The sequence below is a fragment of the Artemia sp. Qi Xiang Cuo genome, chromosome 2, assembly GCF_049724085.1.
Source record: "Artemia sp. Qi Xiang Cuo chromosome 2, ASM4972408v1, whole genome shotgun sequence".
Classification (NCBI taxonomy): Eukaryota; Metazoa; Arthropoda; class Branchiopoda; order Anostraca; family Artemiidae; genus Artemia; species Artemia sp. Qi Xiang Cuo.
Window position 1 is genome coordinate 46,358,797 of NC_142795.1, and position 27,930 is coordinate 46,386,726.

General features: G+C 34.5%; 1 protein-coding gene across 1 annotated transcript in view; it reads right to left on the reverse strand.

Moving 5' to 3' along the window:
- The window catches only part of LOC148955284 (uncharacterized), a 171,410-nt gene that overhangs the window by 20,636 nt on the left and 122,844 nt on the right, over positions 1-27,930 (reverse strand). Inside the window, exons 6-7 of the mRNA XM_089106911.1 lie at positions 8,866-9,057; positions 1,752-1,921 (exon numbers count right to left, since the gene is read on the reverse strand). Coding sequence (XP_088963037.1) covers positions 1,752-1,921; positions 8,866-9,057 — 362 coding nt within the window. The remainder of the gene's footprint in view (positions 1-1,751; positions 1,922-8,865; positions 9,058-27,930) is intronic.

Here is a 27,930-nt window from a genome sequence, read left to right on the forward strand (position 1 = left end):
AATAGAAAAAATTAATGTCTCGACTAAAAATGAAATCTCAAAAAAGGATTATGTGACAGTGATGAGCGCAGTCATTGCGTAAGATATGCGCTGCGATTAATTTATTCCCAATATATCCACTAAGTCCCGCATGAAAGAAAAAAAACGCCTTGAAAGAAAAAAACGCTTAGAAATGTCTTAATAAAATTCCTCGGCGTGGCGCTGTCACTACAAAATATCTCATGTGTGCGCTGCCATTAAGTTATTCAAGATAAATCCACTAAATCACGCCTGAAAGTTATTTCAACGTGAAATAACTTTCATGGCGCTGCCATTAAGTTATTCAAGATAAATCCACTAAATCACGCATGAAAGAAAAACAGAAAGAAAAAAGAAATGCCTTGAAAGAAGAAAAGCTTTGAAAGAAAGAACAAAAAGAAACGCTTCGAAGGAAAAAAACACCTTGAAATGTATCGATAAAAAATGAAGTCTCAAAAAATTTATTATGTGACAGTGATGTTTGCGCTGTCGTTACGTAAGAGAAGCGTTGTCATTACGTAAGATTTACTGTCATTACGCAAGACCCACGTGTGTGTCGTGCTCAGTTACTAGTGGGAGTTCCCCACTGGGTCCTGAAGTCTAACTTGTCACGCACGATTGCGTCAACTCCAGTTACTACTGACCATTTAAAAGCAGGGCACCTTTAAAATCCTGGCTCCTTCTAAAACTGAAGCAAGACCGCGGCGTCCATATTACACCTGGTTACGGAAACAAGGTGTGTCTCCTCAAAATATAAACATTGTCGTAACACCTGGGACTGGTAGAAACAGGGACCGGTTGTATTCCGCGGGATACTGACAGGTAGAAATCCATGGACTGCGCTTGTATTGCACAGGTGCGCCTAAAAACGTCTTAGGGACTAGTAGCTCAACTTATACGCCCCCTATCTGACCATTTAAAGGTATTATGGCCCCACTATTCAGCTCTCTGTATTCTATAGTTTTCTGAATATCATGTCTCTTGGTGTTTCCAGAACTACCTTCGTACTCAATGAGGAATTCTCTGCGTCAAAATGAAAATGAAAGTGGTTCTTTGTAACAGCAGGGGTACAGTATATGCATTTTGTAGTTGAGAGAGCATAAGAACCTGGGGCACTGAAATCTTAGGAATTTTAGAAATCTTACTAGGGATGTCTCTGCTGTTCAATTTCACTTTTAAGTTATGATGCGATGCTGAGAACTAAGAAATGGTAATAAAGTTAATATGCTAAGGATTATTGATTGATTATCCAACAAAAACATCATATAAGGTACTTCTTGCCAAATGTACTGTATCCATAAGACAGAAAGTTTAAAAAAGAAACAAATAAATTACATCTCGAATTACAACTTTGACGCACCAATTTTTTGTTGCTAAAATATTTGCGGTATTGTTTTAGGTGAATTAATTATGAACACATGAGGTGAATATTCAATTAAGCAGGCTAAATTGATGCTCAAACCTGAAAAATGATCGATTAAAGTAATAAGATAATTTGATCTGTGTTTTAAGGGCTTCAATAAAGATGTTCAGTTTGAAATTGCACTAAATTTTCGACAAAATAAATTACTCATTTCTGACAAATTAAATTACTTTTTTGTTAAAAAACACCTAAACAAATTAAATATAATTATTTCAGAATTAGATTTAAGTTAACCACACTGCAAAGATAATTGCTTTAAAACAACATTTCAAATACTCTTTCAAATACCGAAACAGAAATAGGCTCATACCTTTGCACACATATGACCATAGGTTCCTTCACTGCATTTTTTATCACAAGTTAACCCCTTGTAACCCGATAGACATTGACATTCATCTCGATTGGCATTACATGTAGCTCCATTTCTACAGTCGTCACAGGTAAGAGAGCAGTCTTTGCCAAATGCACCAGCTATACACTCTAATAATAATAAAAGTAAAAGAAATATATTAGTGAATCAACCATCATCTTCTATACGTTCGTCTCTGTCCTGTCTATTACTCTTATCCTCGTATGCAGCATTTGTTGGGGACCTGTTTAGCTAAGCTTGTTTTTTCTAATCCTTTGTACGAAAAACCTACGTATGCCTCTGCGCTTTACTCAAACCTGTTATTTATGTTATATAACTGTTACAGTCCTAACTAAAGGTTGAATTGTAGTTTCCTATAGAGACATAGAATAACAAAACTAACATATTATATAAAACTGAAAACTAGCCACTAATTAACGGATTTAACAGAAATTTGGAAACTAATCAAGGGCGCCACCTGGGATCTGTTTTGTGAGGAATCAACCTTATCTTCGCGAGAAGACACTTTCACTAAAAATTTAGCATGCATGTGAAGTGGGAATACAATAAAAATTAGAAAATTGGAAGCATTTGACTCTGAGATAGATACTCTTATCATGGAGAATATAAGTGTCATTCAAAGCCTTCTGAAATCTACAAAATTCCGAAACACTGGTAAAAACAGTAGAACAATTATATTGTTATCAGAAGAGGCAACCAGAACCAGCAACGTACATCTTTGGGAGTATAGGGGCAATTAAACTAGACAGTTCTCAAATATCTATTTTAATAAGAGTCTCCCGTCCGGCTGCTGTTTACGTCAGAAATTGTTTAAGACAGTAATAAATCGAAGGATTCCGGTGTTGTAATCTGCGTTGAATCTAAAAAAGACGAGAAATTAGCTTAGTGCTTAATACTTATCTGCAAAATATAATCCCTAAATCAAAAAGGTAATATTACCCCTTGGATTTCACAGTCAATTTGTCTTCCATATATTATTATTTTTTGCATTTTTCTCCAATAATATTTTACATGTAAGGATATGCTGGGGAGATTTTCAGAAGGCTTGGAATTACCTGGGGGATTTTTCCGTGGGGGAAGGGTGGTAGAATTTACCGCGGGAGAAATTCTTCATGGTGGAATTCCGAGGGGAAAAGTTCTCCACGGGGGAATTTTATGGGAGCAACGTTCCATTGACGGTGGGGGATTTCTGCAAAGAAAATCATGGGGGAATTTCATAATATTTTCTTATTTATTTTTCGTTTTAACATTGCTCCTAAATTTAAGTTTAAAAAAATTTGGTTTTTAAAATCTAATTTCCAACTGTTTTTTTTCCAAAAAAGGTCCTAAACCCCCCTCCCCTCCATGGAATATTCCACCAACTAATAAAAATTCTCCTAAGAAAAATAACTCCCGAGAAAATCTTGTGTGAAATGTGGGATTGATTTATAGCTATACAAACAAAGGGTTTCATAAATCTATTAAAACATAATTTATCATGTAGGAGTTCAGAGTTTTATTCCACAATACATATACAATCCAATCACAACACTCCTAATACCCCTCGAAAGGCTCCATCGCCAGGGATACAAGGGGGAATGAGAAAAAAAATACAATATATCCAAACAACCATAAAAAAGAAATCAATCGCCAAACAACATATAAAATTAAAAAGAGACCATACCTGAGGCCTGGGATTCATAGCGCATAGAAGACCACCATAAAACAAAACTAAACACTCAGGGGACATCAACTCCACATTAAAAAAAAAAAAAAATAAAAAAAAAATAAAAAAAAAATAAAAAAAAACTATTCTGTTTGATTCTTAACTAAATGGCCCTTAAGAATCCTCTTGAAAGTGCCAAACGAGTGGTATTTCTGTACTGAAGAAGGCAGGGAGTTCCAAACCTGATGACAAGCGATGAGGGGATTGAAATCTGACCGCACAGCGGGAGTAGGAGGAATGCAGATATTATGTGACGAACGAAGGTTATATGGAGCTGAATCAGAAATAAACTGAGGAGTTTTTTGAAGAGATTTTGGAAGATTGCCATGAAGCTGATGAAAAACAAAAGAAGCACAAGAAAGAATGTAGATAGACTGTAGATTTAGAAGCGATCTTGGTGAAGAACGGTTGGTGTCCATAACCAGACGCCGTGTTTTGTTATACATGACAGAAAGCGACCGCAGTGTAGAAGGAAAAGTAGACATCCATACTATGGGGCAATAAGAGACATATAACTGGACAAGGCAGAAAAAAAGAAGCTTCAGAATAGATCCAGGAAAGGTGTGTTTGAGTTTTCGAATGACACCCAAACTCCGTGAGACCTTAACCCTATTCATGGCTATATGGTGTCTAAACGAAAGGTTCTCATCAAGCAGGATACCAAGATACCAGATCAACCGATTCTTTGGTCTACACAAAGAGCACCTGAAGCTGTGTCAGTTGAAGGAAAGCTACACCAATTCGAGACAAGATAATAAAATTTGACTTGGCAACATTCAAGGCCAAGTAATTCACATCAAACCACGAAACTACTCTCTCGAATATTGCCACCAGGTTAGACCTGATATCACATTCCGTCTTCATTAGAGTCCCAAGAGTGCTGTCATCAGCGAAAACAACGAGGCAATCTTCATTAGAAGTAGCATTGGGACACGAAGGAACATCCGGATGACACAGATTGCAGCATACTAAAGGACTGATATTCTTGACTGCTGAAATCATATCATTGACGTAAATCAGAAATAAAACGGGGCCAAGAACAGATCCCTGGGGGACGCCATATTCTACTTCAGAAGGGCTCCGGAAAAGCGGATAAATTGAAATAAGTTTCCCAGAAAGATATGATTCAAACCAAGAGAAAGCATTTGATCTTATACCAATATGCGATAGATTCCAAAGAAGAATCTGATGAGTCAAAGAATCAAAAGCTTTACGAACATCCAAAAATAAAGCTGCCGGGATAAGACCAAAATCTATTGCCGAATGAATGAAATTCAAGAGAGATACGCAAGCATACTCTGTAGAGTGATTCGCTCGGAATCCGAACTGGAAATCATGGAAAAAATTTTTGACATCCAGAAAACTAAGAAGCCTGGATAGCATAGCCTTCTCCAAAATTTTGCTGAAAACAGATAGAAGAGAAATTGGCCTATAATTAGCAGGATCACTCCGGGACCCACCTTTATACAGCACTATAACCTTAGCTCGCTTGAGTGATTCAGGGAAAAATCCTTTCTCGAAAGACAGATTGACAAGCTTAGTAAATGGTGACAGAATAGCAGGCAGAACGGCACGGATAACCCTTGCAGGAATTCTGTCTCGCCCTGAAGACGATGAACGTTTAAGGGCATTTACGATCCGATATACCTCAAAATCAGAAACAGGGTTCAAGACCATTGACTTTAAACATGGGGGTCCAAGATAGGCTCTGAAATCGCAACGAGGAGTTATAGAGCTCACAGAGGAAGCAGTCGTCTTTCCTATATTAGCAAAATAAGACGTAAGCTCTAGCTGAACATGTTCTTCTCTTTGGGCAATTTTACCATTGACTAACAGCATTATTGGAACTGAGGCTGGAGGGGGATTAGGTCTAAGTAAAGGATGAATAACTTTCCATGTCTTCCCAACATCATTTCCACACTCAGAAAATTTCCTGTGATAATACTGAGACTTGGCCTTCCGACACAGAAAATTAAATATACTCCTATAGGCCTTGAACCGCTGATGATGAGAAGCAGATGACGAAGCCTTGGATAGCTTCCACAAGTAATCTTTCCTTTTCCAGCTTTTATGGAGACCTGGAGTCATCCACGGATTCAGCAGTACTATCCTTTTCGAGGTATGAGGCGCTGGATTCTGGTGGCAAACTTCTAGGATACCTTCTTTTACTGAATCATAAAAGAAATCAAAAGAGCGGTTCAAATCTGATTCAGAATCCAAACTATCCCATGGCTGATCAGTCAAACGAGATTTAAGTAGACTGATCTCACTGACTCCAAAGCCGAAACATGAAAGATTAGATGGCGAATCTTTTCGTTGCGATCGATCAGCAGTCATATATTGTGAAATAATAGGAAAATGATCATAAATATCACTAACCATCACCGAATTATCTAAGATATTTAGTGACGATAAAACATTATCAATAAGTGATGCATGCATCTCAGTAACTCGGGTTGGTATACAAACTGCAGGTAGAGTTCCCGCAGAAAGCATCATTGACAAAAAATCTGCAGCCGAAGCAGAATTTTGATCCAGCAGGTTAAGGTTGAAATCCCCCATAAGGATTAGTTCGCAAGGATGCTTTTGGACTAAGTCCAAACCCTCTTCCAGAATTTTCAAAAACGAAGGAATCGGTCCACTAGGGGATCTGTACACCAAACTGACAACTAAATCCTTACAACCTGGCCTAATCTCAATACAAAGGAATTCAAAAATTACTTCCTCATTTCTACTCACATTAATTCAGAAATTATGTACAAGATGATCGGCAATATACAAGATGAGGCCACCTTCCACCATCTGTTTCTGGTTCATCCTCTCCATCCTAAATCTTTGGATGTCCAAAAGCATATCCTTTTTTGAATCCAGGAAAGTTTCCCATAATGCAATAGCATCAGGAGCTCCACGACTAACGATCCGTTTCACCTCATCAAAAGACGAGCAAAGTCCATGAATGTTTAGGTGAAGCACAGAGAAAATACCATCTTGTTTAGAAGAGGCAGAACCATTTAATTGCAAAACATATTTACTTTCAATAACCGATTTGAGGACAACATGAAGTTGCCATGATAGGTGAATTGATTTGAACGAATGCCGCCTTATAGGGAATTAAATAAAAAAACAAACAAGTTTTTTAAACTGAAAGTAAGGAGCGACAGTAAAACTTAAAACGAACAGAGATTATTCCGTATATGAAAGGGGCTGTCCCCTCCTCAACGCCTCGCTCTTTACGCTAAAGTTTTTTATTGCTTTAAAAAATAAAATTGTGTGAAATATTCTAACTTTAGCGTAAAGAGCGAGGCGTTGAGGAGGGGACAGCCCCTTTCATATACGGAATAATTTCTGTTCGTTTTAAGTTTTAATGTCGCTCCTTACTTTCAGTTTAAAAAACTTGTTTTTTTTATTTAATTTCTGATCGTTTTTTAGTTAATACAACTTTTATTTTGGCTCACCGTCATTGAAAAAGTAAACAAAATTTGCATAAAAATTTTACTTTTCTTTTGCTAAATGGCTGTCTCTAAATTTGGTTCTGACATAATTTACAAATTAACTTACGCAACGAACTTCTATATTCGTATATTTTTCTTCTGGCAAAAAATACAAAGTTGCAGATTTTTGCAGATATGAGCTTAAAACCTATATAATAGGGTTTTCTGATACGCTGAATCTGACGGTGTGATTTTGATTAAAATTCTTTCACTTGTAGGGGATGATTCCCCCCTCTTTAAGAAATCAGGTAAATTTTCTCAGGCTCGTAGCCTTTGATGAGTAATCCTAAACTTAATAAAATTTATATATTTAGAATCAGCATTATAAGCCCATTCTTTTGATACATTTATTGACATTAAAATCCGTTTTTAAAAGATTCGATTACTATTGAGCCGTATCGCTTGTTTTTTTATTGTTTTTATTATTACGTATATGTAATTGCGTATATGAGGGGGTTCTCCCCTTAGTCAAAAGTTAAACAGTTTTTACGTTAAAAGTTAAACAATTTTTTAATTCACAAACCCCTGAATCACAAAGGTCGTTTAATTAGAATAGATAGCTCTTTTGAAAGCACTAAAAATAAAAACTGTAGCGTAAAGAGCGAGGTATTAAATTGGGGGAGAACCCCCTCATATACGTAATAATTTCTGTTCGTTTTAAGTTCTGATGTTGCTTCTTACTTTCAGTTGAAAAAACTTGTTTTTTTTAAATTTAAGTTATGATCGTTTTTTAAATAATGCTTGGAAATCCGGCGCCCCCTTCATAGAAATGTCCCTTACCCCAAACAAACATCCTCCACGGAAACATTCTCCCGAGTACCCTCCTCCCGCCGCCCCCCCCCCACCAGAAAAAAATCCGTCCTGAAAATGTCTGTATATTTCCCAATAAACAATACAATATTTAAACAAATGGCAAAGTTCATAGCTTGCAGCCCCTACCCTGGGAACTATGGGGGATTAAGTCATCCTAAAAGACATATTTATTAGATTTTCGACTATGCTGAACAAAATTTTAATTGGGTGACCTTGAGACAAAAATGAGCGTGGGAGGGGGCCTAGTTGCCCTCCATTTTTTTGGTCACTTGAATAGGGCACTAGAACTTTTAATTTCCGTTTCAATGAGCCCTCTTACGTTATTCTAGGACCACTGGGTCAATACGATTATCCCTGGGGAAAAAAAAAATAAAAAAAAATAAACACGCATCGGTGATCTTTCGTCTGGCAAAAAACGGAAAATTCCACATTATTGTAGATAGGTGCTTGAAACCTCTACAGTAGAGTTCTCTGATACAATGAATATGATGGTGTGATTTTCATTAAGGTTCTATAGCTTTTAGGGGGTCTTTCCCCCTTTTTTTCGAAAATCAGCCAAAATTTCTCAGGCGCGTAACTTTTGATGGGTAAAATTAAACTGGATGAAATATATATATTTGAAATTAGAATTAAAATCTGATTCTTTTGATGTATCTATTGGTATCAAAACTCCGTTTTTTAAGAGTTTCGGTTACCATTGAGCCGGGTCGCTTCTTACTTACAGTTCGTTACCACGAACTATTTGAAAGGCCAGCCCAAAAGTAATAATATGCATTGGATATCTCCAACAATGAAAACAACCCTTTTCTGAAAGTTTTTGTGTGACGATTTTTCTTAGTTATGGGCTGTATTGAGCGCAATTAGTACATCCACTTCTCGTTATGGATTGATAGAAACATTTTAATCTACGAGGATATAAAGATCTAGAAGATAATCAAGGTTAACTGACACAGTTCAGCCAAAACTTTCCCTGACTTTGCTCGTTTTGCTCGATCTGTCTTCTAAAATAAAGTTTATTTTCTAAGAATGTATAGGGTTCACTCACTCTTTGAAAGAGACAGTCTAGGATCAAAAGGGCTATCTTCTAATTCTTCATAAACGATGCTGTTGCTTTCTACATTGTCCGCACGAGGATTTTTATCTACTCTCTTTTTTTCTTTTAAGGATTTATGTCGAGGGCTTTCCTCAAAGTCAATAGGGTTGTCTCCTCTCAATGGCCAAGAGTCTTCGTCATCAACTAAAACAATAAAAATAAATTTTTATCTGTTCAACGGAAAATTAGAAAGAAATTGGTTTTACACATTTAGGATGGTATTAAGCGTTCAATTAAAAAGAAAAATAATTAATTTACGATGCACCTGTTGGTTTTAAATGCAATTTTAAAATTCGAATGTAGAAATGTAAGGACTTGTAACCAATGAAAAGGAAATAGATGATGATCTAAACCTGTTTTTTTTCCCAAAACTAAAGAAAAAAATTCCTGAAAAAAGTTTTTCAAAAAGAAGCAAAGAGGTCTATTAGATCAGGCACTGGTAGAAATAGTGTCAAATAATAATTGAGACTAAAAATGAACAGATATCCCTTTTACGAATAAATGAGACCCAAAACGAACAGAAATTTCTAGGAACAGTCAGGTCGAATCTAAAAGGAACAAAAATTACCACAAAAGAAGCATGCTTCACGCCCTAATTCATTTAAAACAACCCAGTTTTTATTTCAGTTAAGGTTCCCTTGGACCAGAAACTTTAATTGAGGCATCTTTATTACCTGAAATTTTTAGCTTAGAAGTATAGAAAAAGAATATTTCGCATAAATAATTAACACAAACGCTTTATTCTTCGAAAAAGTTAATGTCCCTTGTAAACCTCCTTTTGCCTCACCTCTCCCCCGAAATTAAAATAAAAAATCCATATGATCCAGATTTCAAATTTTCCCTCACAATTTTAGTCGGGTCCGTTAAAACATCAATTTATACCCTTAATGATGTTTCAAGAATGTATTTTTAATAACTTGGATGCCCATAGTGTCTTTTGATTTAGTTTAACATCTCCCACATTATTCACCATAAGTTCGCACTCAATAGCTTTAACCGTTCTTATTTATTACAGAAAACCCTTTTCAAGAACCTGAACCTGGAGGGAAACGTTATGTTATGATTGAGTCCAAAGCTCCCTAAAACTTTCAACTTAATATACTTAACCGTTTCTGAAATGTTTCTTTTGATTTTGTTTATCATTCCCCTTAATTTTCCGTGAATGTTTCCACTAAATACCTTAAGCTGTTCCTAAAAAATTTCAGAAATGCTATTTTGAAAAGCCTAATTACACTTGAAGCATTTTTATTTAGCTTTATATCACACTCAACGTTCTCTAAAACTTCTACTTAGAGCCCTTAGGCGTTCTTGAGAAATTGATACGTCATTTCGACAACCTTGATGCATGAAGTGTCTTTTGATTCATATACGCCCTTTTTACAACCTGAATGCACATAGTGTCCTCAAATTTAATTCAACACCCCTCTCAACATTTCCTGGAAGTTTTAACTTACTACTGGCTATGGCACATTCGGCACATTTTTGACCAACAATCAAAAGCTAAACGAAAAGCAGGTTGTCCTCATTAGGGGTTGAAAGATGTCCTAAAGAAAGATATAAGGGAAGTGGGAACTTCCTGAGAGAGTTTAAAGAGGGAAACTTTGGATAGATTGGGAAGGAGAAGAGTAGTATGCTAGTATGCGGTCCTAGGACACACATACCCCTTCGATTCCTGGTACTGAAACTTTTTTTTAATCCTCTATAACCCTAAAATACGTCCAAGCGCACACATATCCTATTCGCTTAAGCGGACACAAACATCCAATCATTCCGAGCGCACAGGTATCTCAACATCCTACGACTATTTGGAGTTGCTAGTCTCTCGTATCAATCTAAAAACTCCTAAATAGTGTCTTAACATTTTCTCGGAAATGATCTATGCCTATTTTCTCGGTGAAACTCTTCAATGGTTACAAGGACACACATAGAGTTATCTTAATTTCCGGTTGATAAGGAAAAATGTTGGAAATACATGCCAGATATTTGTTTGAAACAATTCCTTTGATGGTATGTTGTTCAATAATTGAAGTTAACTTGAAGTGACATGATGCCTAATAAAAGAAGTTTTGATTAGGGATTCCAATGTACAATTAGAAGAGATCTTTCTGTACTATAAAGATATCGAACCGATTATTGATTATTGATAATTGATTATGACTACAACCGACCAGGTATCATTTTTTGTAATGTAATGATCCTGAGCGCACCAGTTTTCCCTTATCGATAATTGCACATGATTTTGGGCCCCAAAATTCCTATCCAGTACACAATGTCTTGGAACAGGGCCCGAGTCCCCCTCCAGGGCCCCATGTCCCCCTAGAGGACCCTAAGCCCCCTCCGAGGCCCCAAATGCCCCCTCCCTAAGTTTTTGCCCCCTTTATACTTAAAACAAAAGAAATTCACTTGTGATATTTTCTTTATACAAAATTAAGATTATATAGATATGTTAGTCGTGATTTTACCTATTAGAAAAATAATGTTCGTAGTAATTTTTTTAGCTTATAATTTTTTTTTAAGTATTGCTTAGTATTTGGGTATGCAATAAATTCAAAATTAATAAAGTCATATATATTTCAAGCAATGATACAACATTCATGTGAGGGAAATGATAGAATAACGCCTTTGAAAAGTATTACTTAGTATTAGGCTATGCATAAAGTCAAAATTAATAAAGTCATATACATTTTAAGCGATGATAGGATGGCCCTATGAGAGAAATACTACAATAAAGCCTTTTGAAAAGTATTGCTTAGTACTGGGGTATGCATAAAGTTTAAATTAATAAAGCCGTATATATTTTAAGAGATGGTACAACAGCCCTATGAGGGAAACGACAGAATACAGCACTATTAAAAAGGATTGCTTAGTATCGGGGTATGCATAAAGTCGAAATTAATAAAGTCATATATATTTTAAGGGATAATGAGAAAGCCCTATGAAGGAAATTATACAATAAAGCTTTTTGAAAAGGATTGCTTGGTATTGGGGTATGCATAAAGTCAAAATTATTAAAGTCGTATATATTTTATGCGATAATACGACAGCCCTGATGAAAATGATGGAATAAAGCATTATTGAAAAGGATCGCCTAGTTTTGGGGTATGCGTAAAGTCTAAATTAATATAGTCATATATATTCTAAGCGCTGATACGACAGCGCTTTGAAGAAAATGATAAAAGATCCTTTTGAAAAGGATTGCTTAGTATTGGGGTATGCATAAAGTCGAGATTAATAAAGTCATAAATATTTTAAACGATGATACAACAGTCTTATGAGGAAAATGAAACAATAAAGTCTCTTGAAAAGAATTGCTTAGTATTGGGGTATGCATAACGTCAAAATTAATTAAGTCATATATATATATATATATATATATATATATATATATATATATATATATATATATATATATATATATATATATATATATATATATATATATATATATATATATATATATATATATATATATATATATATATATATATATATATATATATATATATATATATATATATTAAGCGATAATACGACAGCCCTGATGAAAATGATAGAATAATGCATTATTGAAAAGGATGGCCAAGTTTCGGTGTATGATTAAAGTCGAAATTAATAAAGTCATATATATTTTAAGCGAGGATCTGACAGCACTATGAAGAAAATGATACAATAAAGCCTTTTAAAAAGGATTGCTTTGTATTGGGGTATGCATAAAGTTGAAATTCATAAAGTCGTATATATTTTAAGCAATGACAGCCCTATGAGGAAAATGATGCAATAAAGCCTTTTAAAAAGTACAGCTTAGTATTGGGGTATGCATAAAGTCAAAATTAATAAGGACATATATATTTTAAACGATGACTCGAAAGCCCTATGAGGGAAGCTCTGAATTTTCTCAAAGAAGAGAAAAGAATTCAAGTTCCGCTCTGAATTTTTCCATAGAAGAGAAAAAGTTATACTTCGATTTTGAATTTTGCCAAAGAAGAGAAAAAATGTTCCACTTCATTTCTAAATTTTCTCAAAGAAGAGAAAAAAGTTTATATATTCTGAATTTTTACCAAAGAAGAGAAAAAGTTATGATTCAGTTTTGAGTTTCTCCACAGAAGAAAAAAGTCAACTTCAGTTCTGAACTTTTTAAAGAAGATGAAAAAAAGTTACTCTTCGATTCTGAATTTTTCCAAAGAAGAGAAAAATTTCCACTTCAGTTCTGAATTTTTTCAAAGAAGAAAAAGAAGTTTGACTTCTGCTCTGACTTTTTTTGTAGAAGAGAAAAAAGTTTGAGTTCAATTCTGATTTTTTCCAAAGAAGAGGAAAAAAGTTACATTTCAGTTCTGAGTTTCCCCAAAGAAGAGAATAAGTTGCACTTCTTTTTTGAATTTTCTCAAAGAAGAGAAAAAAAGTTACAGTTGAATTCTGAATTTTCAAAAGAAGAGACAAAATTTAACCTTAGTTCTGAAATTTTTCAAAGAAAAGAAACAAGTTCAAGTTCTGTTCTGAATTTTTCCATACAAGAGAAAAATGTTACACTTTGATTCTGTTCTTTTCCAAAGAAGAGAAAAAAGTTACACTTCAGTTCTGAGTTTCCCCAAAGAAGAGAAAAAGTTCCAGTTAACCTTTGAATTTTCTCAAAGAAGAGAGAAAAAGTTACACTTCGATTCTGAATTTTTCCAAGTACGAGAAAAAGTACCACTTCAGTTCTAAATTTTCTAAATAAAGAGCAAAAAGTCACACTTCGTTTCTGAACAGTCCTAAGAAAAGGAAAAGTTCCACTTCAGTTCTGATTTTATTTTCAAAGAAGAGAAAAGAAGTTCAAGTTTTGTTCTGAATATTACAGTTCGGTTCTGAATTTTTCCAAATACGAGAAAAAGTACCACTTCAGTTCTAAATTTTCTAAATGAAGAGCAAAAAGTCACACTTCGTTCCAGAACTGTCCTAAGAAAAGGAAAAGTTCCACTTCAGTTCTGATTTTTTTTCAAAGAAGAGAAAAGAAGTTCAAGTTTTGTTCTGAATATTTCCATGCAAAAGAAAAATGCTACATTTGGATTATGAGTTTTTTCCGAAGAGGAGAAAAGTATTTATACTTCAGTTCTGAGTTTCCCTAAAGAAGAGAAAAAGTTCCACTTAAGTTTTGGATTTTCCCAAAGAAGAGAAAAAAAGGTTGCACTTCGATTCTGAATTTTTCCAAAGACAAAAAAAAGTTCCACTTCAGTTCTAAATTTTCTAAATGAAGAGAAACGAATTTACACTTCGATTCTGAATTTTCCTAAGAAAATAAAATGTTCCACTTCAGTTCTGAATTTTTACAAAGAAGAGAAAAAAAGTCCAAGTTCTGGTCTGAATTTTCCATAGAAGGGGAAAATGTTACACTTCGTTTCTGAATTTTTCAGAAGAAGAGAATAGGTTCACTTAAAGTGACTCACCCACCTAAGTTCACTTAAATTAACCTAACTTGAATGTAGTTGTTTGAAAAATGTGCAGTTTTAGGTTAACTCGAGGTACCTGGGTGCTTGCACTTGAGTGTATTTGTGTGACCATATGTTTGCCTGTCTATGTGTCTGTCTCTGTGTGTTTGTGTGTGTGTTTTTCTTTCTCTCTATTCCTGTGTGTCTGATCATAGAGCATGACTGTCCATTTTTCTCATCTTTGAAAAAATTCAGAACTGAAGTGCAACATGTTTTCTTCTTTTGAAAACTCATAACTGAAGTTTAACTTTTTTTTCTCCTTTGGATAAAATTTTGAACAGAAGTGTAACTTTTTTCTCTTCTGTGGAAAAATTTGGAACAGAACTTGAACTTTTTTCTCTTCTTTGGATTAATTCAGAACAGAAGTGTAACTTTTTCTCTTCTTTGCGGAAACTCAAAAGTGACCTTTTTTCTTCTTCTTTGGAAAAATACACAAAAGAAGTTGACCTTTATTTCTCCGCGGAAAAATTCAGAAATGATGTTTAAGTTTTTCCTCTTTTTTTGAGAAAATTCAGAACTGAACTTGAACTTTTTCTCTTCTTTGGAGAAACTCGGAACTAAAGTGTAACTTCTTTCTTTTGTTTGTAAAATATTCAGAATCGAAGTGTAACATTTTTCTCTTCTTTGAGCAAATTCCGAATTGAAGTGGAACTTTTTCTCTTCTTTGGAAAAATTAAGAATCGAAGAGTAACTTTTTTTCCTCTTTGAGAAAACTCAGAAATAAAGTGGAACTTTTACTCTGCTTTGAGGAAGCTCAGAACTTAAGTGTAACGTTTTCTCTTTATTGTAAAAAATTCAGAGTCGTGTATGTTTTTCTCTTACATGGAAAAATTCATAAAAAAACTTGAAACTTTTTCCCTTCTTTGAGAAAATCCATAACTGAAGTGGAATTTTTTACTTCTTTGGCAAAATTCAGAATCTAAATGTAAATTTTGGTCTTTTTTGAACAAATTCAGAACTGAAATGGAACTTTTTCTCTTCTTTGAGTAACCCTTTTCTCTCCTTTGGAAAATTCAGAACAGAACTTGAACTTTTTTCTCTTCTTTGAGAAAACTTAGAACTGATGTAAAACTTTTTCTCTTCTTTGGGGAAACTCAGGATTGAAGTGTAAATTTTTTCCTCTTCTTTGGAACAAAGTCAGAATCGAAATATAACTTTTTTCTCTTCTATGAGTAAAATTCAGAACCGAACATGAACTTTTTTCTCTTCTTCGAGAAAATTCAGAACTGAAGTGGAACTTTTACTCTTCTTTGGAAAATTCAGAATCGAAGCGTAACCTTTTTCTTCTTTGAGAAGATTCAGCACTGAAGTGGACATTTTACTCTTCTTTGGGGAAATTTGGAATTGAAGTGTAACTTTTTTCCTCTTCTTTGGAACAAATTCAGAATCGAAATATAACTTTGAAATATATAGTTTTTTAGTCTGGAAAAATTCAGAATCGAAGTGTAACTTTTTTCTCTCCTATGGAAAATTCAGAGCAGAACTTAAACTTCAGAGCAGAACTTTCACTCTTGTTTGGGAAAACTTGGAATTGAAGTGTAACTCTTTTCCTCTTCTTTGGAACAAATTCAGAATCGAAAAATAATTTTGAAACATGGAACTTCTTAGTCTTAAAAAATTCATAATCGAAGTGTAATTTTTTTCTCTTCTTTGAAAAAATTCAGAACTGATGTGAAAATTTTTAGTCTGAAAAAATTCAGAATCGAAGTGTAACTTTTTTCTGTCCTGTGGAAAATTCAAAGCAGAACTTGAACTTTTTTCTCTTCTTTGGGAAAATTTAGAACTGACATGAAACTTTTTCTCTTCTTTGGGGAAACTCAGAATTGAAGTTTAACTTTGTTCCTCTCCTTTGGAAAAAAAAATTCAGAATCGAAATGTAACTTTTTTATCTTCTATGAGAAAAATTCAGAACCAAATATGAACGTTTTTTCTCTTTGAAAAATTTAGGACTGAAGTGGAACTTTTATTCTTCTCTGGAAAAATTCAGAATCGTAGTGTAACATTTTTTCTTCTTTGAGAAGATTCGGAACTGAAGTATAACTTTTGCTCTTCTTTGAGGAACCTCAGAACCGAAATATAACTATTTTCTCTTCTTTGAGAAAATTTGGAACTGAAGTGGAAGTTTTACTTTTCTTTGAAAAAAATTCAGAATCGAAGTGCAACACCTTTTCTCTTCTTTTAGAAAATTTAGAATTGAACTGGAACCCTTTCTCTTCTTCGGAAAAATTCAGAATCGAAGTTTATCTTTTTTTTCTTTTCTTTGAATAAATTCAGAACCGAAATGGAACTTTTTCTCTTCTATGGTGAAACTCAGAACTGAAAGGTAACTCTTTCTCTTCTCTGGGAAAAATTCAGAATTGAAGTGTACCTTTTTTTCTTCTATGGAAATATTCAGAAGAGAACGTGGTTTTTTTCTCTTTTTGAGAAAATTTAGAACTGAAGGGGAAATATTTCTCTTCTTTGAAAAAATTCAGAATCGAAATGTAACTTTTTTTTATCTTTTTTGACAAAATTGAAAACTGAAGTTGAACTTTTTGTCTTTGGGGAAACTCAGAGCTGAAATGTAACTTTTTTTCCCTTCTTTGGAAATAAATCGGAATCGAAGTGTAACTTTTTTCTCTTCTAAAATTTCTAAAATAAAAAATTTAGAAAAGAATTTGAACTTTTTTCTATAATTTAAGAAAATTCAGAATTCAAGTGGAACTTTTTCTCTTGTTAAGAAAAAATTCAAAATCGAAGTATAACTTTTCCCTCTTCAATGGAAAAATTCAAAATAGAATTTGAACCTTTTTCTCTTCTTTGAAAAAATTCAGAATTGAAGTGAAACTTTTTTCTCTTCTTTGCAAAAAATACAGAATTGAAGTATAACTTTTTTCTCTTCTATGGAAAATTCAGAACAGAACTTGAACTTTTTTCTGTTCTTTGAGAAAATTCTGACTCTCTCTCATAGGGATGTCATACCATTGCTTAAAATATATACGACTTTATTAATTTGACTTTATGCATATCCCAATACTAAGCAATATTTTTCAAAAAGCCTTATTGTATTATTTCTCTTTTAGGGCAGTCATATCATTGCTTAAAATATATATGACTTTATTAACTTCGCTTTATGCATATTCCAATATTAATAAATCCTTTACAAAAGGCTCTATTGTATCATTAACTTCATAGAGATATCGATCATCACTTAAAATATATACGAATTTATTATTTCCAACTTTATGCATACCCCAATACTAATCAATCCTTTTCAATAATGCATTATTCTATAATTTCCATCATAGCACTTTCGTATCATCGCTTAAGATATACACAACTCTGTCAATTTCGCCTTTATGCATATCCCCAATACTAAGCAATACTTTTCAATAGGCTTTATTGTATCTTTTCCCTCATATGAGCTGTCGTATCATCGCTTAAAATATATACAACTTTATTAATTTCAACTTTATACATACTCCAATGCTAAGCAATCCTTTTCAATAATGTTTTATTGTATCATTTTCGTCATAGGACTGTCGTATCCTCTTTAAAGTATATACGACTTTATACAAACCTTAATACTAAGAAATACTTATCGAAAGGCTTTATTTAGCATTTCCCTCATAGGGCTTTCGCATCATTGCTTAAAATATATATGACTTTATTATTTTAGAATTTACGCATTCCCGAATACTACGCACTAGTTTTCAAAAAGCTTTATTCCATTATTTCCCTTACATAAGCTGTTGTATCATCGATTAAAATATATATGACGTTATTAATTTAGACTTTATGCATATCCCAATACTAATTGATACTTTTCAAAAAAAATTCTAAGTAAAAAAAGAAAAAATATCACTACCAACATTATTTTTCTAATAGGAAAAGTCCCGACTAAACATATCTAAATCATCTTCATTTTGTATTTAAAAAATATCACAAGTGGATTTCTTTTGTTTTAAGTATATTCTATATCATTTTTAGACATGTAAAAAAAAGAAAAAAATTTCTAAGTAAAAAAAATTGGGCGGGGGGAGGGGGGCCAAAACATGTTGGGGGCTATTGCGGCCCTGGAGGGGGACCCGGCTTTCTAATTATACATGGGGTCCTGGAGGAGAACTCGGGGCCCTGTTGGGAAACATTGTGTTCTGAATGGAAATGTGGGGCTCAAACTCATGCGCAAGCCCCGGTAATGGAAAACTAGTGTGCTCAGGACCATTACATGAAAAAAATGATACCTGACCGGTTGTAGTCATAATCAACTATCAATAATTAGTAATCGACTCGATATCATTGTAGAACAAAAAGATCTCTTCTAATTGTATATTAGAATCCATATAAAAATTTCGTTAATTAGACATCATGTCACCCACAGGTCGCTCCAATATTTGAACAACATACTATCAATGGCTTTGTTTCAGAAAACTATCTGACATACATTTCCTAAAATTCTCCTTATCAACCTGAAATTACGATAACACTATGTGTGTTCTTGCAACCATTGAAGAGTTTCACCGACAAAATAGGCATAGACTGTTTCCGTAAAAATATTAAGACTCTCTTTCTCTCCTTAGAAGTATTTAGCTGGATAAGAGGGACTAGCAACTCCAAATAGTCGTAGAAATTGTAGGATACCTGTTCGCTAAGAATGATGGGATATGTGTGTCGTCAAAGTAATAGGATATGTGTCCGCTCGGAGTAATAGGATATGTGTCCGCTTAAACAAATAAGAAACGTGTGCACTCGGACGTTATGTAGGGTTATGGAGGATTTAAAAAAAAGTGCCGAAACCAGCAATTGAAGGTGTATCTGTGTCGTAGGACTGCATACTAGCATACATATATATATATATATATATATATATATATATATATATATATATATATATATATATATATATATATATATATATATATATATATATATATATATATATTTAAAACAATAAAAGCTTTAGCGTAAAGAGCGAAGCGTTGAGGAGGGGACAGCCCCTTTCATATACAGGACAATTTCTGTTCGTTTTTAGTTTTAATGTCACTCCTTACTTTCAGTCAAAAAAAAAATTTTATATTTAATATATGTACATAAGACCAACTGAATTTCAAAGTTTTACCGTGTCAAGGTTCAAGTTCTTTAACAATAGTCCAATTAAAATGCGGCATTTTTGGATTTCAGATGTTCTTTCAAGAATCTAAAACTACGTTAATTAAGCTATTAGAATGGCTAAGGCTTCGTGCCATTGAAATGGCAAAGGGTAAATGTCAAAGGTCTTTATTTAATTCAGAACAATGCAAGTTTGAAGTTTCATGTAATTCCTATCCTCAATGCTACATATTAAACGAAGGCGGAGAAAAGAAGAAATAGAAGAAAAAGTGATGCAAAGATATCACATAGTTCGGTACAATCCCTTGGTACAATGGGCCTTTCGGTACAATGGGCCTTTCTAAAAAGTCAAGTTTGGTTAATGCTAATGAGATAAAATAAAATAGGATGACTACATAATAGTTTAGAAATAAATTTGGGCTATATGTTTGCACATTAGGGGGAGTGGGGGGCAAAGTAGAGCATATAACAAATACGTAACTGCTGCCCCCCCCCCCTCCCCAAAAAAACTCCAAAAAACAACACTTTAAATATCTTTAAAACCCCGCTATACAATGTATTTCTCTACAGCGGTGTATTGAATCATCTTGAATCAAAACTGGTTTTTCAACACCCTTTTGACTGTAGAATCTCTTGTTGGACTTCTTTAGAGAGACCCATATAAAGGGATTGTACCCATATTTCAACAGTTTGACAAATATGATTGTCAAATAAAAAGAAAATATATAATAAAATTTATTTCTATACATAAATTTTCTTAAAAAGAAATTGATAGTTATTAATTGTAGGCTATTAGAACGATAAAACTTTTTTAAAGATAACATAAAAAAAATTGTCATTTTTTCCAATGACCAAAAAACGGAAAAAAAACGGAAACAATTGTTACTGCCTACGATAACATGTTTGGCGATGACGAAAACAATGAATTACTCACACTAACAGAAGAAAGAATGAAATTTGCTTGCATTATAAAGATTTAATGAACTGAGATTTTCTATTGTAAGAGATTTGTTGAGTTTAGTACAAAAAAACAATGCGAAATGGCCATGCTGCAAACAGCTGCTGACCTGAAAGACAAAAAATGATGTTCCGTAACTGACCAAAATGATGAACTTCTGTCATTCAGCATAGTTTTTTTCCGCTTTTATAGATTATGGAACTGTGTACAAATCTCTGCTGTATGGGAGCCAAAAATTCAGGTTTGTCCTAATCGACATGTCAGCAAGTACCTGAGAGTAAAATTATCCTTTCCTATATTTGTTTTTACCATCACTAACCGGCGAAAATAAAAAATTATGCTGAAACAATTTTAGTAAATTGAAAATTAAGCCTTCGGAAAGAAGCGTTGAAAATTTTTAGCGTTGGAAATCCTTATTCCCATTTTTCTCGGAATGAGTTTCCGTCCAGTAGGATAATTTCGCTCTCTGGTTGCTACTGTGAAATGGTGACGTTCTATCGCAGCAATCTTTAATGTATTTTTGTGAATCCAAATCCTTTTAATTAATAGTATTCATCTTCCTTGGGTGTTGGTTTTGTGGGCTCAATCTTCACTATATATAAGAATATGTGGCTAGAATCCAGAAATATGTGACAGCAGAACCTTGTGAAGAACAGTCCTAACCTTTCTCCAGAATGTCGGTATTTTAACAGTCACCCCCCATTTTTTTATATTCTTTGAACTTTCGTTTGCATTCTTTAAGTTTGAACCTCCCTATCCCCAACACTTTGTCTTCCCGTTAATTTTTGTGAGTTTATTTTGTTTTTCATTGTGTAGGATCATTTCAGATGTTATTTTCAACTGTGCTGCTACAAAATAGCAATTATTAACTATATCCTAGACAGCGTAATTGCGCTGTCTAAATAAATAGTCCTGAGGTTTCAATGTGTTATGTATTTATTTATCCACTCTGTATGGAAGAAGTGGTCGCAGAAAATTCAAAGAAGGGTCATTCAATTGGAAATTGAAAGTTCTAGCGCTCGTCTTAGGAGTCAAAAGCTATCGAAAGGTAACCAGCCCCTTTCCCGCAGCCATTTGTAGCTACCTACCCTTCTTAACCCCCAATGATACCCGATAAAAATTTTTAATTGCCACTTGTACAAAATAGTCGAAAGGTCCAATAATTATGCGTCAGAGCATAGGATAGCCCCCCAGGGCTACCTTTGTCGGGGAATCTTTTATTGGGAAAGGGCAAAAGTGGTTTAAGCGGGATTCTGAGCATACAACGATTTTAATTGGGGGGAGAAGTGAGCCTTTGGCCTTCCCTTGATCTTTGCCTCCCACTGAATTAGGGGAAATCTCCTTTTGTTTTGGTTATTTTAATTTAAAATGTTTTTTTTGTATTTCTACCAGAAAAATTAGGAAACGGGACAAGTTTGCCCCCTCCCCTAGGCTTTAATAAGTATATTTTAAGCAACTCTAAAGGTATTAAGTTAAGACTATCAGGGAATGTTGAGGTGTGTTTCAAACTAAATCAAGTCAATCAATACGCATCTGGGTCTCAAAAGGGCACATTTGCATAATCTCACGAACAGGCAGTAGTAAGCTGAAACTTTCAGGGAATATCGAGAAGGGTTTTGAACAAAATTCAAGGACACCATGTGCATCCAGATCGATACAAGGGCGCATAGAAACCAAAGAACACTTCGTGCATCAAGGTTGTTAAAAGGGCGCGTCAGTTTCTCAGGAACGCCTAAGGGTTTTGAGTGAAAGTTTTAGAGAATGTGGAGGAAGATATTAAGCTAAATCAAAACACTTTGTTTAATCAAGGTTGGTAAAATAGGATTTTCAAAATGTGTCAGGGACAGATTAAGGTATTAAGTTAAATCTTTCAGGGAAAGTTAAGGGGAAATTTTAAACTAAATAAAATTAAAAAAAAATCAGAAACGGTTAAGTATATTAAGTTGAAACTTTCAGGGAATGTTGGCCTAAATCATAAAACGAAACAAATAAAAGTTCCAATAGGGATAGGCCCTTTTATTAAACAGTGAAACAGATACAAAAGTTACTAGATATTTCGATCACATACATCAGTGATCATTATAAGCAGCGAAACTAAAGTATTACAATTAAAACAAACTATATCTATACAGAACAAATAATAACTTCAAGGTTAGAGACGGTCTCCGGTCCATTGGCTTAGAAGGTTCTTAAAATGGGTTCATTCAAAGTCTTGAGTTCTTTAATATTGCCTAAATGTAAGATGAATTTTTAATGAGGGTGGCATCATCTTCTTCTTCTTCGTATTGCAAACAAAATGTTGCTGATTTTATAGTTAAAATTTACTTAGTCTATCATCCCTATATATATGACGTCTGTATTTTTTTTTTCAAGATCACACTGCCCTTCTAACCGTGTTCATCCAGGTTGTCAATAAGGTGTGTCTGTGTTTCCGGTATGTTGAAGGGAATGTTGAATAAAACCAAAAGACATTATTTACTTCCATGTTGTCCAAGGTCGTATCTCTAACGCCTCAGGAACATCTAAGGGTATTAGTTTGAAACTTTTAGGGAATGTTAAAGGGGACGTTGAAATAAATCAACAGACACTTTACGCCTCCAGGAGGAAAAAAGGTGTATTTTCAGTATCTCAGGGACAACTAAAGGCCCATTTACAATGAGATTTTACTTGTACCAATATTCAGCTAGTGCTGATTTGAACCAATCAGATTTTTCACGTGATTTTCAACCAATCAGAATTCCTTTGAAAAACGTAACTGGCTTAATCGAGTATTGGCTAAATTTCGAATTATCGATGTTATGGATCCATAGTACGAAACACGAAATCCATACGAAAAAATCCATAATACGAAAAATCGTATTACGGATTGACCTTAACGGTATTAAGCTGCAAATTTCAGGTCGTATTAAAGGGGGTGTAATACTTTATCAAAAGACACTTTATTCATCCAGGTTGTTAAAGGGGCGTATTCCGTAATATGACAGGAACAGCTAAGGTTAGTAAGTTGAAAAATTCAAGTCATGTTAAGAGGGATGTAAAACTAGATAAAAAAAAGTCAATGTTCTTCCAGGTTGTCAAAAAGGCGCACCAACAATATCACAGGAAATGTTAAGGGTTAAATGTTAACTTGACTTTCTGACCAGCGGAGGGGGGATTTTGAATTAAATCGAAAAACAGTATTTGCATCAAGATGGACCAGAGGGAATTTCTGCATCATCTGATATACGGATAGTGGCCTCAAGTTTAAACTTCCAGAGCATTTTGAATGAAATATTAAACCAAATCAAAAGACACGATGCTCTTCTAAGATGTCAAAAGGACACATCTTCAATACTTCAGGATTGGCAATGGGTATGTAGTTGAAACTTTCAGGGAATATAAAGAAAAATGCCGAACTAACCCAAAACATAATATGTGCATCCCGGTTGTCAGAAAGGCTAAGTCAGGTTAGTATTAGCTGGGTTGATACTTTCCAGAAATATTGAGAGGGATGTTTGACCAAATCAGAAGACATTATTACGTGTGATATCTCAGGACAAGCTGACGATATTAACTTGAAACTTTCAGGGAATGTCGAGAAGGCTTTGGAACTAGATCAACAGACACATCATGCATCCATGTTACCAAATGGGCGTATCTGCATGCTTCAAGAACAACTAAGGGTGTTAAGTTTAAACTTTTAGAGGGAGATGTCAAACTAAATTAAAAGACACCACGTTTATCCAGGTTATCAAAAGAGAGTGAGTTCAGTGTCTCACTCTCAGGAGCCTCGAAGGCACTACATGACACAGAGACACACCAAAAGACACTAGATACGTCTTGGTTATCAAAATAGTTTATCAGCAAAATCTCAGGAACGCCAAGGGTTATTAAGTTGGAACTTTCAGGGAATGTCTAGGGGGGTATTAAACTAAATTAAAACTCACTATGTACATCCAGGTTGTCAAAAGTAAATATCTGTAGTGCTTCAGGAAGGTGTATTTAGCTGAAACTTTCTGGCAATGTTGAAATCAAAAGACAAAAGACATAACTAAATCAAAAGACATGTGAATCCAGACTGTGAAAATTGAGCATCTAAAGTATTCTAGTTATGGCTAGGGGTTTAAATTAACGTCTCAAACTTTGAGCGAATATTAGTTGGGGGGATGAAGTATCTTTTAAATTTAGATTTTGGAGGTGCAAGAGGAGCTAATCAAGGGCAATTAATCTTTGAAGAAAAATATGGTTGTATTGAAGTTTTAGGACCAAGAGATTTTATATCTTCTTTTTTTGGACAACAAGTCAGAACTTTTATTAATAAACTAAATCAAAAGGGATCTATTTAAACAAACAAGTAATTAAAACAAATCGTTATATAACAAACAACTTATCCCAATATAAAAGTGGGCCAAAATTCTTAATTCTTAGGCTGAAAACCCGATTTTTTTTTCCAAAAAAATATTCTAATAATTAACTAATGAAGAAAACGATGTCAATTATATAAATATAAATTAATTAATATAGCTTTAAAAAAAATCAAAGAAAAGTAAAGAACAAGTGAAAACAAAGTCTACTAATCATTCAACATTAAAATAGACAGAAATCACTAGTAGGGAAAGGGGTACCAGCCCTGATTACACTGCGTGCTGCCATCTACAATGAAGTCTAACGCTGACGGGCTATAATTTATTCAAGGATTATCGATCGAGTCTAATGAATGATGTCAAGGTCGATTTATTTGTTGTTTTCAAGTGTATTGACTCCGGGGCGAAGTTTGCACATGTGCATTAACGGTGGGGGGGGGGGGAATGTATTGATCTATAACTCGTGACGGGGCACCATACAATGGCATAGAATACTGAACGAACACCGTGCTGCCATCTACAATTGAGTCTAACTCCGAACGGGACTCCATTTATTCATGGTTTATTAATGTCTAATGGATGATGTCAAGGTCGATTTATTTGTTGTTGTCGTTGTTGTTTGGCCAAGTGTAATGACACGAGATGATTTACATAATCGCTAGGGATATGTATTGATCTAAGGGGAGAGAACTTCCTAGAACTTGACTTACATAATCGCTGGGGAGAATGTTTTGATTCAGGAATGGGAAACAGGAAGTACATGCCTCCTTCTAAGCCAATTTTAGAGTCGGTTACATCTCATTCTAAGCCAATCAGAGTGTCGCTTACATATGGTTTCCCATAGAATCGCAATTCGCCCTTGAGATTTCATATATAACAGACATGCGTTGTGATTAAATTATCATATAGTTCCAAGACACAATGGATAAAACAACAAATATTATTGATGAGCTAGAAGCCTTGGCTACAGTGATTTACAATGTGAGTTCTGTTTAGTACATTTTCATTCTTTATTTTCAAAATAAAATTATTTTCCTTGGTTACCCTCCAGTATATTCAGGTAAATCCCCCCCTCCCACTCTAATACAAACTCCACTTTGCTATCTTTATAGTCGTTAGAAGACTATAAAATATGCTCTTTTTACCCATGTAACCCCCCCCCCCGTCAAAGACTTTAATTCTTTCATAGGAAATAATTCTCTTTTTTCGATAAATTCTTGCTTTCTCTATTTCTATCAAAAGTGACAACTGAGTTCTGTCAGCTATTAATATGCTGATTCCATTTAAGCCGTCACCCTCTCTTTTATCAGTTCCGCAAAGATTTAAATAGGGTTAATTATCGCATCCTGTCAACAGTCATCCGGTATCACAGAAAGACATTTTTTTCCAGTCGAATTAGCGATAGGGTAAATCTTATGTCATTGAAAGGGGAGCTGGTGACAGTTATGATAAATAGTTTCATATAGTATTGTTTTTCATTTTGAGTACTCAGTGTTTATACGGAGGAGAGGGGGGAAGGGGCTGTGCCTCGCTTCTAGCAGCTTCGCTGTAAGGTGAAAATAAACTGTCCCCCCCCCGTTAACCGCAAGGGGATGGATTCATTGTACAGACATGTACACCCATTGACAAGAAAAATAATTTTGTCATTCCTATATATATATAACCCTGACAAATTTAGTGTTTTGCTAGCTTTTATTTATACACATATTTATCAGGTTGGCTATTTTGAGATCTAGATTTTAAATCATTGGCTTGAATTTGATACAGCTGCTGGCCCTAAAGAATAATAATATTTTTTTTAATTTATTTTCTAAATGGTAAAATAGAATTTCTATGCTTATTGGGTTTTTGTTTCACACAAGTTGTGTATTTAATTTTTTCTCTACATGGTAAAATAGCATTGGCTTACTGACAGTCACAAATTTTACATTTTGCTTTACTGAAAAGGGGGGAGTGGGGCTTCTTCGAAATAAATGCCTACTAGAAAAAATTGTGGCTAGGTTAGGTTAGGGGGGGGGGGGGTACTAATTTTTATTCTGTGAAAAAGGGGGAAATTATTTCAATACTAACTTTTTTCTCTTCTTTTAAGGACAATGATGAAGAATGTATTGCCCCACCCCCTCCACCTAAGAGGGCAAGGGAGGATAAGGCTACTCTTTTAAGATTGTTAATTATCAAATACACTGGCCCATCCAACCCCCATTTTGGCTATTCAAGACTAACGCTGCCTGCGCAAGTTACATCCTCAACGCAAGCCCCTGACAATCGAGCTATCACTCAACCTGACGTTACTGTCAGAAAGCTGAAAAGAGATTAGACGCCTGCACACATGATAACAAGCCCCAATGCTTCAGCCCCTCAATCCCATGAGTTCATTGCGCCACCTAAACAAGTTCAGGAGGTGGCCTTCTAGCACAGGATGCCTGGGCCTTAAGGCACTCAACTACAGCCGGGATATAAAAATGTGAGCATATTTTTTTACCTAACCTATAGAAATATCTAAACAACAACAAACCCATTTTTCATCCCGCTGTAAAAGTTTGTGTGTGTGTCTCAGAGATATTAAAATATTAACCCCCCGTCCCATCCATTCTTTTAAATTTCTCTGCTCCCCCCTCCCTCAGAGATATCTAAATATAATGTAATTTTTTTTTGCTTCTTTGTCAAAGAAAACCACTCTTTTTTTTATAATCTTTCCTATTTTCTCTGTCCCCACTGTAGACATAAACTTCGCTATCTCTTCGCTATCTCATAATAATATTTTTCGTTAATTTCTAGTGTTGTCAATTACTGATAGATTGACTAGATTCTTTTAAGTCAAAGCAGAATGCTATATTTCGCCATTGAATATTATAGTTTTAAGGATTCGGTCTTCCAACAATCGACTCATTTCATCAGTCGGTCAGTCAGTCAATCAGTCAGTCAAAGCCTGTCAAAGATATTAAGAAAAAAAAATTAAAAGAAAAAAAATTGCTCCCCCTTTTTAAATCAGGTCAATTATCGTATACAGGGGAAAGGGGGGCCGGGAAGCGCCGCGGGGCCCGCTGGGCCGGGGGGGGGTCGGAGGGGGGCATTAAATAGTGGAAATTGGAAATTGGGGGGGGGGTTGTTTGAACAAAATAAAAACCTTCTATGTCATCCTTTTGATTGTATTAAGTTGGAACTT